This window comes from Pelecanus crispus, chromosome 3, assembly GCF_030463565.1.
Source record: "Pelecanus crispus isolate bPelCri1 chromosome 3, bPelCri1.pri, whole genome shotgun sequence".
Taxonomy (NCBI): Eukaryota; Metazoa; Chordata; class Aves; order Pelecaniformes; family Pelecanidae; genus Pelecanus; species Pelecanus crispus.
This window is the reverse complement of record NC_134645.1, coordinates 125,896,595-125,909,984: the sequence shown is the minus strand read 5'-3', so window position 1 is coordinate 125,909,984 and position 13,390 is coordinate 125,896,595. Positions and strand designations below refer to the sequence as shown.

Below are 13,390 nucleotides of genomic sequence, written 5' to 3'. Positions count from 1 at the left end.
AAAGCATAGCTTGGTTTAAGTCTTACACCACGAGGAGAGCAGCACCACCGGCGCCTGCCTTCGCCTCCCCATGTCCAGCACCGGCTCCCTTCGGGGCCCCGCCGTTCCCGCAAGCGGCAAGGCAAGATAATTCCTTACATTCGACTGAAGGCAAAGGACCTTTTCATCACCTCGAACGTTGGTGGGACTGACCCTTTTCTTTGTGTTTAAAGCGCTTCTGCTTTAGCTTATAGGAGCACGATGCATTGTCCGGGTGAAAACATACAATAAATAACCGTGCTAGTAAAATCTCAGCAATGGATATGAGCTATACAATAACACATTTTAAAACAAACAAAAAAAGTCAGCTCGGGTGGGAAGCTTAGCTGCGTTAAGAGACGGTAACCAGCAACGATTGGGGATTTTTTTGCGTGTGTTTGCCATTTACCGCTCCGAGGCAAAGGGAGGTGGTGGGAGACGGTCACTCCGAGCGACGGCTTTGACAGAAGTGGGTTACAGAGCAATCCCCAATTTGATGTGTTAAATTACACCAGATTCGTGGTCTTTTAGTTCGTTAACTGCATTTTTTTTTTTTCTAAAGTGCATTGACTGATCTGATTGGAATGAGAACAAGGAAAAGAGATTCTTGGGAAGGGGGCAGAGGGTGCAGACTTGGACTGAGCGATAGAGTTAAGGTGGAGGGGTGCAGTGCTGGCAAATTGCCCCCCTCCAGAAACCAAGGACACCTCAACGAAAATACTGGCCATATATTCTACAGCAAAACCTGCTTGCGTATTGTCAGTCATCTTAACGAGTGCCAAGCTAGCTCTAGCAAATATTCGGAGAGTGCGTGGTGACCAGTGCCTACAGTAAGTCGGGAAGGTGGCTATAGACAGAGTCCAGGAGGGTCTGGCTGGCTTCCTGGCTCTTGACTCCGGCGATCTCAAATAGCCTGTCCAGCTTGTCTTCAGCCTGCGGGATCTCCTCTATCACGTGGAGCTCCTCAGGGTTGAGGATGTGCAGCATATCGTCAAAGATGGGCTGCAGGTCGCAAGGGTCCAAGCGCACCTGGCGCAGGACGGTGTCCTTCTTTTCTGTAGAAGGAAAGGAGAGGGTGGTCAAGAAACCCCTCAAGAAACCTCTGCTAACCAAGGCTTGTTCTCCTTGGAGACCTCGGTCCATCCCCTGGTGCCACCTCTGGAGAGGGACACGTCACGAGGAGAACCAAGGGAAAAGGTGGAGGGTGATGAGTGATGGGGAGGGAAGAAGATGGAGAAGCCAGCGCTGCTGAGGTACCTAATCCAGGATCCCGCTAGAGCAAACACAGCATTTATAAATGCTGAATGGCCAATACGGAAAAGTGAAGGCAGGAGGGGAGCCAAAAAAGCTGAATTCTGCTCTTTTGAGTTGTTTTTGTTGGGTCAGCTTCATTTCCACACCCAAGTATAAATTTGGTAGATTGACTGAGCTCAGTGTTTCACCTTCATGAGAAGTTAAAAGATTAAATGCAGCAAGTTAAATGCAGTAATTTAAACCCCTCAAAAAAAAAAGGAGGGGGGGGGGGGGGGGAACTAACAGTGATTTATATCTCAAGCCACACGTTGCAGCAAGCAGGACCAAGGGTGGGGAAAAAAAAAATTCCATCTTGAAATGACATTTTTCTGATTTCATCTCACGCAGTAACTCACAGGCCAACACAACAGCCAGAAGTCAGGAGAAGCCCCCCTGCCCCCAAACATCCAGGGATGCTACAGCTTCTCTGGCAGCACTTTAAAGAGTTAAAAGCCTTTACAGGTGTTTTCCCCTCTCAAATCTGTATCATCTTTACTAACAGGATATTCTGGTCTGGAACGAGGATGTGATAAATGTATCCTGGAGAGCCAGTTTTCCTAGTTATCTACTTTAAAGATATCAACGTGGGGCGGCTCTGCCACGCATGCCGACCGCGGGGCACGTGCCGTGGCATCCCTTTGGTCCTCCCGCTCCCCCCCCCCCGACTGATTTTGGTACCTTTGGTAATAAAAGAGCCTGTCCGGCTGAGTGCGGAGGAGCCGCTGGAGGTCGAGTCACACCGCAGGAGGGGCTCCGCTTCGTCGACGAAGAAGCATTTCTTCTCTGAAGGAGAGGGCTCCACAGTGAGGACGGCCGCCTCGGGGGGCTTGGGGCTGGGGCTGGGTGCGGGGCTGAGCGGGCTGGGACTCACCGGCAGCGCCAGTCTGTCAGCTTCCAGCTTTGGGGGAAGAAAAAGAGGGAAAATGAACTCGGGGGGAATACTATGCAACGGGCTTGCACTCAAAACCATCTGCATCCCAGCTTTCCACAACCCCAGCCCACCCTCGGGCAGCGCTCCCCGCATTCGGGTGGCCGCCTCCTCCCAGTGCTGACCTGCTCACCCAGGCCAGGCGCTGGAGGTGACCCGGGCAGGACAGCAGCACCGGCATTTGGCACGCCAGCGCTCACCAGGCAGGAGGGGCAACGCGACCTGCGCTCTTGGCAGGAGCAACTGCAGCACCAGGATGGCGCACGCGAGCACAGCAGAGCATTTTAACTTTGTTTTCCTTCTCAATCTGTATTGGGTTTGCATGGCAAGGTTTGGTAGCAGGGGGGCTACAGGGGTGGCTTCGGTGAGAAGCTGCTAGAAGCTTCCCCTATGTCCCACAGAGCCAATGCCAGCTGGCTCCAAGGTGGACCCACTGCTGGCCAAGGATGAGCCCATCAGCGACATTAGTAGCACCTCTGGGATAACACAGTTAAGAAAGGGGAAAAACTGCTGCAGAAGAGCAGCCAGAGAGAGGAGTGAGAACATGTGAGAGGAAGGGCCCTGCAGACCCCCAGGTCAGTGCAGAAGGAGGGCAGGAGGTGCTCCAGGCACAGAGCAGAGATTCCCCTGCAGCCCTGGTGCAGCCCATGGCGAGGCAGCTGTGCCCCTGCACCCATGGGGGCCCACGGGGAGCAGAGATCCCCCTGCACCCGGGGAGGAGCCCACGCCGGAGCAGGGGATGTGCCCCAAGGAGGCTGGGACCCCGGGGGAAGCCCACGCTGGAGCAGGCTCCTGGCAGGAGCTGTGGCCCCGTGGGGAGAGGAGCCCAGGCTGGAGCAGGGTTGCTGGCAGGAATTGGGACCCCGTGGGGGACCCACGCTGGAGCAGGCTGCTCCTGAGGGGCTGCACCCCGGGGAAGGGACCCACGCTGGAGCAGTTCATGAAGAGCTGCAGCCCGTGGGAAGGACCCATGTTGAAGAAGTTCATGGAGGACTGTCTGCCGTGGGAGGGACCCCACGCTGGAGCAGGGGAGGAGTGTGAAGAGTCCTCCCCTGAGGAGGAAGGAGCGGCAGACAGCGTGTGATGAACTGACTGCAACCCCCATTCCCGGTCCCCTGCACCGCTGGGGCGGAGGAGGCAGAGAAATCAGGAGTGAAGTTAAGCCTGGGAAGAAGGGAGGGGTGGGGGGAAGGTGCTTGTAAGATTTGGGTTTATTTCTCATTACCCCACTCTAATTTGATTGGTAATAAATTAATTTCCCTAAGTCTAGTCTGTTTTGCCCATGACTGTAATTGCTGAGTGACCTCTCCCTGTCCTTATCCCGACCCATGAGCTTTTTTTTGTATTTTCTCTCCCCTGCCCAGCTGAGGAGGGGAGCGATAGAGCGGCTTTGGTGGGCACCTAGCACCCAGCCAGGGTCAGCCCACCACACACTCTCAGGTTATTAAAGCCCAAAGTACCACTCTTGGGGGCTAAGGGTGATGATGCCCAAGCAGGTAAGCTCTCTCAAAAGCCTGCTCCACAGTTTGCTAGAAGCAAGGCACAGCCCGGCTCTGCGCCTCCGACCAGTGCTGAGGCTGCAGGGCGAGAGCTGCAAGCCCCCTCAGGGGTCTCCACTGCAGCACGCTCCTGTGACCACCTACACTGCCAACAGTTTGACTTAATCATCTCTTTCCCCCATCTCACCCTTACTCCCGTGAGTACCCCATTAAAGTGTGATGGAGAAATCCATCCCACCAGACTCCAAGTTCAGGGCCAGGAAGGACAAGCAGAGGCTGCCGTTGACCACCGCACCACCCCAGTGCCTTCGCTTTTGCCCCATTACCCTGACACCAGCCAAGGGCAAGTGTTCGGCTCCGTGGTCCCAAAGACACAGGAGCAGCAAGCACCGCTGGGACACGCGGTGCCGTTTGGGTGCCGGTGTGAACCCACTTCCTAACTTGACCACGCTCTACATCTTCCTTCTTGCATCGTCTTCCTACCTGCATGGCAGCAGCCAACACGATCTACCCTCCTCTGTCTCTCAGCATCCCCTCGGGGTGCAAATCTCAAGCAGAGCATTTCTGGTTCCCGCTCCCTGCAGGGACGAGAGGCTTGGGGCAGCATCCCCACATCCCTGGCTGGCAGCTTGGGCACCTCTGCAGGCCACCGGGTCCCCCCAAGCAGGTTGCTCAAAGGACCACCTAACATTTAACTTCTTCCCAAACGCCATACCCCCGCTCGACGGTGCAAAGCACAGATTTGCAAGCCCTGTCCACGTGCAACCCATTCTCCCAACAGCGTTTCGCAACCCTGTTTTCTCCTCCTGCAGAGGAAAGACCGGGCTATTCCTGCTCACACGCCTTTGCCTACTACCCAGGGATTAAAATGCAAAACTTGGATTAAAGGCTGTGGAACAGGGAGCCGCTGAGCCACCTCCGCGCTGGCATGGATGTGCCTGTGCATTCCTCATCCATGTCGAGGAATTTGCCACCCACAAATCACATGTCTGCTGAGACGCCCATTAGTTCACATTAAATTAACACTGAAGCATGTTCCTGGTAGAATAAAAGGGTTTTTTCTCCCCCCCCCCCCCCCCCCCCCTGAAAATAAACAGGGAAGGATTTGTTCTAGCTCAGCATGTTACACAATAGGCATGTTAAAAATAAAAGTCAGCTTTAATTTTTAATTAAGAGAATCTGCCTTCTCCTCTGAAACTCCCTTTCCAATACAGCTCATCGACGACAATCAGCCTGGTGCCATTAGCGGGGGAAAAGCAAGGGAAGGACCAGAAGAGCGGCTGGCCGCTTTCCAAATCGCAACATGCTCCGATTTCCCCTTTAAAAAAAAACCCAAACCAAACAGGCTTTAGGGCTTAGTTTTTCCCCATGCAGCTTGTCTATTTAATATCCAGCCGCAAACCCAACTCCTGATTTCCAAAAAGAAACCCGACAGATGAGGAGCAATTACAGGGAGGGCAGGGAGCAGCCGGCTGCCCTGGCTCTGCCTTCCCAGCAGAGGGGAAAAGCCCTTCCCAGAAGCATGCGAGTCATTTGGAGTTTAATTAAACAGCTGCTAAAGCACGCTGGGGGGGGAAATATCACCCGAGGTTATTTGACTGTAGGCGTCCCGGGAGCCCAAAGCTTTCCAAATAGCTGAAGGATCGTGAGCTTGAGGCAAAGCAAACAGGATGCTCGGATGCATGTTAATATTTAAACCGCAGGAAGAAAGCAAGTGGGAATGAGGGTTTTGAAAGGCTGAGGAAAGCAAAAGGTTGCTGCGAGGTGAAGCCTGTGGAATAGGTGTAAAAATACACTATTCATAGCCCATGACTCATTTGCTTGAAACCACCCTGGCCATTCCTATTTTTAAGAATGGCGGTGCTCGAGCGAAACCGAGCTCTGGCTGGGAAAAAAAACCCCAAAAAACCAAACACACAAAACCCAAAAAAACCCTCTGAAGTTCTTTTGCCTTTCCAGAGCCACCACAGTTCTCACCTTTCCGTCGTTGTTGCAGGGGTCCTGCGCTTGCCACTGAGGCTGCATTTGCACCTGCACAGACAGACACATGGGACACTGTTAGATGCACGGTCCAGCGTGAAAACCAAAGGTGCTGCGGCAGCTTTGATGCATCAGCAGCCTCCTGCCACCGAGCGCGGGTCGGTCAGATCAGGGAGCTCTGCCAAATTTTTGGGGATTTTTTTTTTTGCACACTGCAGCAAGAGGTTTGCAATGCCAAAAAAAAAAAAAAAAAAAATCCTAAAAGCTCCTGTGTACTTGCAGCCCTTTAGGATGCAGCTCAAGCACCGACATCCTCTTGGATGTGGGAGGATGCTCTAAGCAGCTCAAGGTGTCTGAAGGTCCCTCCTACAAGGGAGAAAGGGGGACAGAAGGGAATGGGTGCAGAAGAAGACATAGGCTTGGCTTTGTTTTCTTGTCACAGCTGCTCTCAACAGCTCTGTTTGAACTGGTTGGTCCCATTTTCTGCCTTCATTTTACTGTACCGCAATAAAAGCTCAACTCAGACAAATAGAAACTGCAGCTGCTGTGCTAATGTTAGGAAGGAACAGCCATGGGCATTAAAAAAAAAACTCCCTTGGGTGATGCTTTCCTGTAATTCCTCCTGCAGCAACCAGGCGGTAATAAAAGCCAGTGGCAGGTTTGCTGCTGCATCAGCCTGGCTTTGGGCAGCCCTGCTTGGGTTGGGTTTTCTTGCCCCAACACAAACACGACTCAAACTACTGCTGTTGGGTTTTTTGGGTTTTTTTGTTTGTTTGTTTTTGTTTTTTTTAAAAAAAGGGAAAATTCAGCAGGGAGCTGGGGTAGGATCAACCTCTGCAGAGGGCAGCTGCACACCCTCTTGGGATCGGAGATAAATTTAGTACGAAGGCCACCATTTCCCGGATTCCCTGCTGAAAGATGACACCCAGCTGACACCAGCCCTATTCCCAGGTCTGTTACGCATCCGTAAGGGATGCGGGAGGAGAAACCCCAGCGCACGAGGCAGGGTGGGCCGGGCAGGGCAGCAGCCCCGTGCAGGCGATGCCGCGGGTGGATGGAGGTGTCGGGGGGATGCTCTCGCTATGGTCCCCACAGGCGCAGGGAGGATCCGGCCAGATGAGCAGCTTCATGGTGCACGTGGTGTTCGGGGGTCCACCTTCAGGGCAGACCAGACCTTGGAAGGCAAAACACTGTTGGCCAGGCCATGAGGTCTTGCCAAGGTGGCAGAGAGACACAGCGATGGTGTGCAGGTGCTGCAGAGTGGGGGGCAGGATGGGAAGGGCAAGAGGGTGCCCAGCACCCTGGGGCGGAGTGGAAAAGGCCAAATGTCTTTTCTCCGTGTCCTTCACCTCACTGGCCAGGTTTCAGAAGAGCGTTCGGCTGTGGAGCCGGTGTCCCTCATCACAAGGCAGCCCTGGAGAAGTGCTACTCAAGTCAAACCTCACCATGATCCAGGACGGGCAATGCCAGGTTCGGGGACAGTTTAGACGCCAAGACAAAAATGCAGCTGTCCGTGGAGGAAGCAGCTCTTCCCCACTGGCCCCAGCCATTCATGGGCCAGGTGCTTCTCCAGCAGGAGAGAGAGTCTCCATGACAGCTCCTGGTGGCTTCTCCTTTCTATGGATTTGCCCAGCCACTTTTTCAACTCAAACCACAATGAAGAGTTTCATGAAGCCATGATGAAAGTTTCCAAACTCAACTACAGGCTGAGTAAGTCAGTACCGAGTCTGGCTTGTTTTGACCCCACCATCTTCTAGTTTCATCTTACACTCCCAAGCCCAATATACTGCAAATACACAGACCCAAGAAGACATGGCTACCACAGCAGGGAAACCTCAAGTATAACTGCATCAACCATAAAGTTTATATTTTTGTGTTTATAATTATTTATACTTGTATTACTTTATAAGTCATTGAATTTTTATTGCATGTTCTCTAGTCTGATTCAAACCCAACCTCGTTTTGCCAAAAAAACAACTCATGTTTTAGAGCAGACCTGCAGGAAAACAGTGATGCCCACCCCTGCAAAACCCAACCAGCCCAACCCCTTCCCATGGTCTCTGGCCACTTTATCCTACAGCTTTATGCCTGAAATAAAGCCTGATGCAAGTCCAGAAGGAAAAATGACATGCAATTTCGGTTTTTGCCCTGGCTGCCTGGACACTTCCCAGCCCTTGGACCGCAGCCCCCCAGCTGGGAAATCTTTCCAACAGCTTCACCCTCACTCTGCTGCTGACGCGCGAGGTTAACGCGGCACAAAGCGAATTGCTACTACTGGGGCCAGCCCAGTTCTGCTTTGCCAAAAGAGGAAACGAAGGGGATAGGCAGGAGCTGTCGGGGGCTGGATTTGGGGAACGCTGCTCAAGGCTCTTGACCCCCTCCAGGGTTTTGACCTGCAAAAGAGGAAGAAAAGGAGCGAAAAGGCACTGCCACAGCCGCGTGCCTGGGCACGGGGCTGCTTTCACATCCTCTTCTCCTCCAGCACGCCCCAAAAGCCCCACAGCTTAACCTCACACCAGCCCCAGCCCCGACATATCTGCTGATTCATGGGATTATCCGCAGCATGCAATTAGCCACGGACCTAAATCTCGTTGGGCTCAGGGCTGCAGCCTCTCCCTCTCCATTTTCAACATCTCCCTTATTAATTTTTTTTTTTTTTTTTAAGCTTTGTTGAGGCTGTGCTGCTAAACGCCCTGAGCAAGGCCGTTTGCTTCCTCTCCATCCATTCCCTGAAATATTTCAGTTGAGGCCACCAGAGCCATAAATAAAAAGATAAGAGCTTAAAGCATTGCTCACAGTAGGACACATGGTAGCCAACATGGCCAGCTGTGCCAGCAACGCCCCAGGCCAGCCTGGGCGAGCACGGACACCCTTTGGTATCTGCAAAATGCTGTTATGCACCCCGAAAAAAAATCCCATTACCCAGTGCCTGCATTGCACTGAACTTTTCTGGTTTTAACCCCATAATAGAGAATTTCAATTTTCTGGGATAGCAGTGAAAAAACCTCTCCCTTTCCCGCCCCTCCACCCTCTATTTTTGTTGTTCTCAGCACCACTAATTTGGGGTGAGCCTGTGCTCGCTAAACAGTGCCCGGGCTCGCATGCCACTGCCCGGCAAGCCTGCCTGCAAGGGGAGATTCTGCAAACCTCAAACCTGAGAGGCGTTTGTGGCCAGGACCAGCCTTTAACAGGAACCCTGTAAGTCAAACACACCCCAAAAAACCTTCCCACAGCCACCGTGCTCGCTGTATTTTCTGGATCAGCTGAAAAAAAACCCCTACTAGCAAAGCGATTCAGAGGGCTAATCTCGTTTTAACCTAAATTCATTCTGCGCGATGCAAAACCAGCATAATCTCCTGCAGCTACAAAAGCTGGTGAGCCTTCAGCGGAGCTGTTCCCTACCTGAAGAAAAATGTTCCTGCCACGTACCGTAACGCTCCAGAGACTCCCATTAATTCCCCTATTCCTATCAGGGATTGTAAATATTTAGATTTCGGAGCCCGGAAGGCTGCTGAGGGAATGGGGCACTAGGAGAGAGAGCAGCTTGGCCTCCACAGGTTTCACAGGCTGAAGCCAGACACCAAAGCAAGGATCTGGGACGGGATGGCGAAGGGAGGCTGGCTCGGTTTAGGGTACCAATTCGCTGTCCGAGAGCTACGTCAGCCAATAATGCAATTTCTACCTATGAATTGGGGGTGTTGGTGCCTTCTCATGACACAGGACCGTGTGGAGAGATGGAGGAACCCTCTTTTGCACCCAGGGATGCCACGCAGGGCCAAAGGCATCACGGACAACACAGCCACCCGTGCATCCCTCTCGGGCTGACCTAGGACACGCTGGCACATGGCGGATGCTCACTGCTGGCTCGGGTCACCCAGGGGCATCGTGCCCTTAGCAGTAGGGAGGATGCATGAATGTGCATTACCTATGAGAGTCCTCACTCCCTCCACAGCACAAAAAAAAGTTCTTTTTATTATTTTCTGTTGGGTTTTTTTAGTGGTTGGTTTGGTTTGTTTTTTTTTTTTTTTTCCTTCAAGACCGCTTTCACAGGGCTGGTTGCTGGAGAGGCGCAGCGCAGCACCCACACCTGCCACTAGCGGGGCAACCTGCTCCTTTGGCTCAAACCAGTTGGGGATGGAGAGAAACCGCCTTGATTTGTCTGCGTTTGGACGGACAAACCACCGAGAGCCAGACTTGGCTTAGCTCTAATTAAAGGCTTTCCAACCAGCAGATTAAAAAAACAAAACAAATGAAGCGACCTCAGTGCCTGCTCCTATCACTGAGCAATCGCCTCCCCCAGCCGCTCGTGGTCCGGACCAGCGCAATGCAGCTCAGCTGCCGGCACAAGCTCCAGGGATTCGGTCTCCCTTGCACAAGCTGCTTCCCACGGCTTTCTGCATCCCTCCCAGGGCCACTCCACCACCACCCACATCCACAGCATGGGAGCCAATTCAGGGAGAGGAGGTAGACAGGTTACAGCAGGTAATACCTTGCAGAAACACACTCTGCTGTCACACTGAATCTGCACCCTGGGGTGCTTTCAAAGCTTTGACACCCACGCACCGCTTCAGCACAGCAACCAGTCCAGGACCTTCAGGGCAGGGGAATGGCCAACACCTAAGACTCATCATGAGGGATGCTCACCCAACAAAGCCCAATCATCAGACGCCTGGGGGAGGAAGATGTACCACCTCGGATGAATCTGTCAAAAAACACCTCCTCTGCTGAAATGAGATCCATTTCTCATGTGGACCCACCAGAGCCACCTGCTCAAAAGATCAGCAACCCAATTATACCAATTTCCAGGAAAACAAACGAAAGCTGCAGGGGACCACCAGGCTCCAGGTGCTGCTGGATGCTGGGGCACACAACACACTGTTTTAAAAAACAAAGAGAAATGCCCTCCAGGAGAGCTGGTTGGGAAGTCCAGAAGACTTGGGTTTGCTCATTCTCCGGAGCATCTGCTTGCTATATTTTCAGTTACGGGCACACATCTAAGGTGAGCAAATGGCTCGTGGGTACTCTGTCGTTGGGAGTACAGCATCCTGATGGGTCACCTGATACACCCTGTTCCTGGAGCTAACAATCAACATTTTTGTGCTGTTTGAGAGGCAGCACCTGATAGTCTTGGCCAAAACAGCACAATGCTCAGGAGCACTGAGCACTGCACGGTCCAAGTCTGTTAATTAGGCATGCTGATGAGCGAGCCCCACATTTTATCTCGTGTCCTAGCCCAGCACTTTGCTGTGGCATTCAAAGTCAAAGCAGTAACTAGGAGGACAGAGGTTACTACCAGGAGAGCAAGAGGATGACGTGTCCTTCTCGGACATTGCATATACTGGAAACTTCAATTCACATGTGCAAAATGACAATTTTCTTGGCCTCTCTTCTTTTCCTAACCATATCTCTATCTCAGGATCTTAATTTCATTCTTTCCATCCTTGATACTAAAAAAAAAAAAAAAAATAATCTTGGATCATGGTAGGAAATAAGAAAGCTACACGCTGCTTCATTACCAGGAGCTGGAAGGAAGAGAACAGCAACTGTATAGGAGCAGGAGCGATTGGGCAACTGGCAAAGCAAACCTATCCAAAATTTGGGCAGGAGACATGGGGTGATGCTTGCACACACCTGACTCGGGGTCTCTCAAAAACACAAGCCCAGGACTCCTGCTAATGCACCAAGCCCTGTGATTTCACACTATGGTTATGAGGGACCAAGATGTTCGGTGCACTAAATGGAGTCCCGCGGGATATGTGACATGGTGAAGGGACCACAGTCCTTCAGGGAAGTTTGGGATGGTTGAAATGGGATTTGGGAATCCCCTGCCCTGACAAATGCTCTGCCCCACAGTCTTTGCTATACACGAAGGTCCACCTTTCCAGGCCCCCACCAAGTACCCACGGAGGTTTGCAGGCACCCACCCGTTCCCCTTGGGGTCTGGGTCACCGCTACAGCCAACGGGAAATGTTTCACCAACTGGTTTAGGGGGAAGAGCCCTCCCTTGACCACCCTCACCTCCATCCATGTGCTGTCTCACTGGCTTCCACGTTCCGAAGCAGCCCCCTCCATCACCTTTACAAACACTTCCTGAAGACCACTGAATTATCAGAGAAAAAAACCCAAAAGCACACTGACAGGTAAAGCAGAGGTGGCCAAAACAAACTGCAAAGGTCACCAAGGCACCTCCCGACAACTTACACCTGGCCAAGACCCTACTGCAGGATGCTCTGCAGCAATTTACTTATTCTCCCAAGACATGGGACAGGTTGTTTTAAGGCCAGAGCTGCCGAAGAAGAGCAACAACCCTCGAGACAGCACACATGGACTCCCCCATGCCACCAGTCACCACCTCGGAAGAAGCAACTCGCTGCTCAGCAATGGCAACACTTAGTGCTCAAAGATGCTTGGCCCTTCTCACAAAATCCTGGGTATTTAGTTATAGCATTTAAGAGCAAGTTTAAAGGGGGATGCTTTTTCCTCCACATCCCCAACACGAGGGCTCAAGTACCAGGTCCTCCTGGTAACCTTCAAAGATAGAGGCAAACCACAACGCTCAGAACTCAAGAGCTTGTCAAAACTTTGATGAGGTCTTGAGCAAACTTTGGCAAAGCTTCGCTCAAAAGCAACGTAAAGCTTAAATACAAGCCCCTGAGGAGCTCCGGGGGGAGAGAGAGTCCAGTTACCTGGCTGTTAGCTAAGCTCAAGGCCGCAGCTGGGTGCCACGCACCCACGTGCTCACCAGGGCCAGACAAGACGCGCACCACATCAGACAAGAGCGCACGAAGCCCAGCCCGTCATTACCGGCGTGGTGTCCTCCATCAGGCCTCGGATCTTCTCCACCACGTCGTTGCGGCGGTGTTGGCGGAGGGCGCTGATGAGCTGGGCCAGGCTGGCCTCGGGCCCGCGGATGGTCCAGTGCTGCAAGGCGGCGTAGGCGCGCTCGTGGTCGGCCGCGTAGCCGTTGGAGAAAGCCGCCACCTCGCGCTCGCTGGCGTTGCACAGGAACTGGTAGATGTCCTTCCACTGGCTCCCCACCTGGGCTGCCACCAGCTTCAGGATGTCGATGCCTGTGGGGCAGAAGAGCTACAGGTGAGGCACGGGGGTCTGCAGCCTCTCGGCGTTGCAGATGTGAGCTTTAGCAAAGCTTCTCCCATCCCCAAATAGCCATGCTTTACTTTGCTTTTGTTGCTTTTTGTTGGGAGATTTTTATTATTGTTATTTTTAAGACCTTTCATGAGTCCAGGCTGCAAGGAGCTCTGTAGACAAGGAGCATCCGTAACATGCTCAACACCTGCTATGGAAGGAAAGGGTGACAGACCCACAGGTTGGTCCAATCGAGGCACACGTACTCTAAAACTCGCCATGTTAATTTAACGGTAAAATTTCCTGGGCTCTTTGGCACAGGAAAAAACTTGGTACTCAGTCACCGCATGGCTGCGGGAGCAGGGGAGACGGCAACACGCTCGCCTGTACACCTGCATGCAGCTACCGCTTTGAACAGGAGCTGAATTAAGAGGTGAGTCACCAAACATCTCTATAAAGATGATTATTTCCATAACAGAGCACATACAGCAGCTACAGTTGCATTTGGAGCCGTTTCCAGTGCAGACTGGTGGGATGACTCAGTTATGGGATGGGAGACCCCGCACCAGGTAAGCGTTGGGTGAGT

General features: G+C 52.5%; 1 protein-coding gene across 1 annotated transcript in view; it reads right to left on the bottom strand.

Moving 5' to 3' along the window:
* Window positions 1-843: 843 nt before the first annotated feature.
* TNFRSF21 (TNF receptor superfamily member 21) overlaps window positions 844-13,390 on the bottom strand; it is a 36,518-nt gene continuing 23,971 nt past the window's right edge. Inside the window, exons 4-7 of the mRNA XM_075708040.1 lie at window positions 12,523-12,788; window positions 5,716-5,769; window positions 1,990-2,209; window positions 844-1,073 (exon numbers count right to left, since the gene is read on the bottom strand). Coding sequence (XP_075564155.1) covers window positions 844-1,073; window positions 1,990-2,209; window positions 5,716-5,769; window positions 12,523-12,788 — 770 coding nt within the window. The remainder of the gene's footprint in view (window positions 1,074-1,989; window positions 2,210-5,715; window positions 5,770-12,522; window positions 12,789-13,390) is intronic.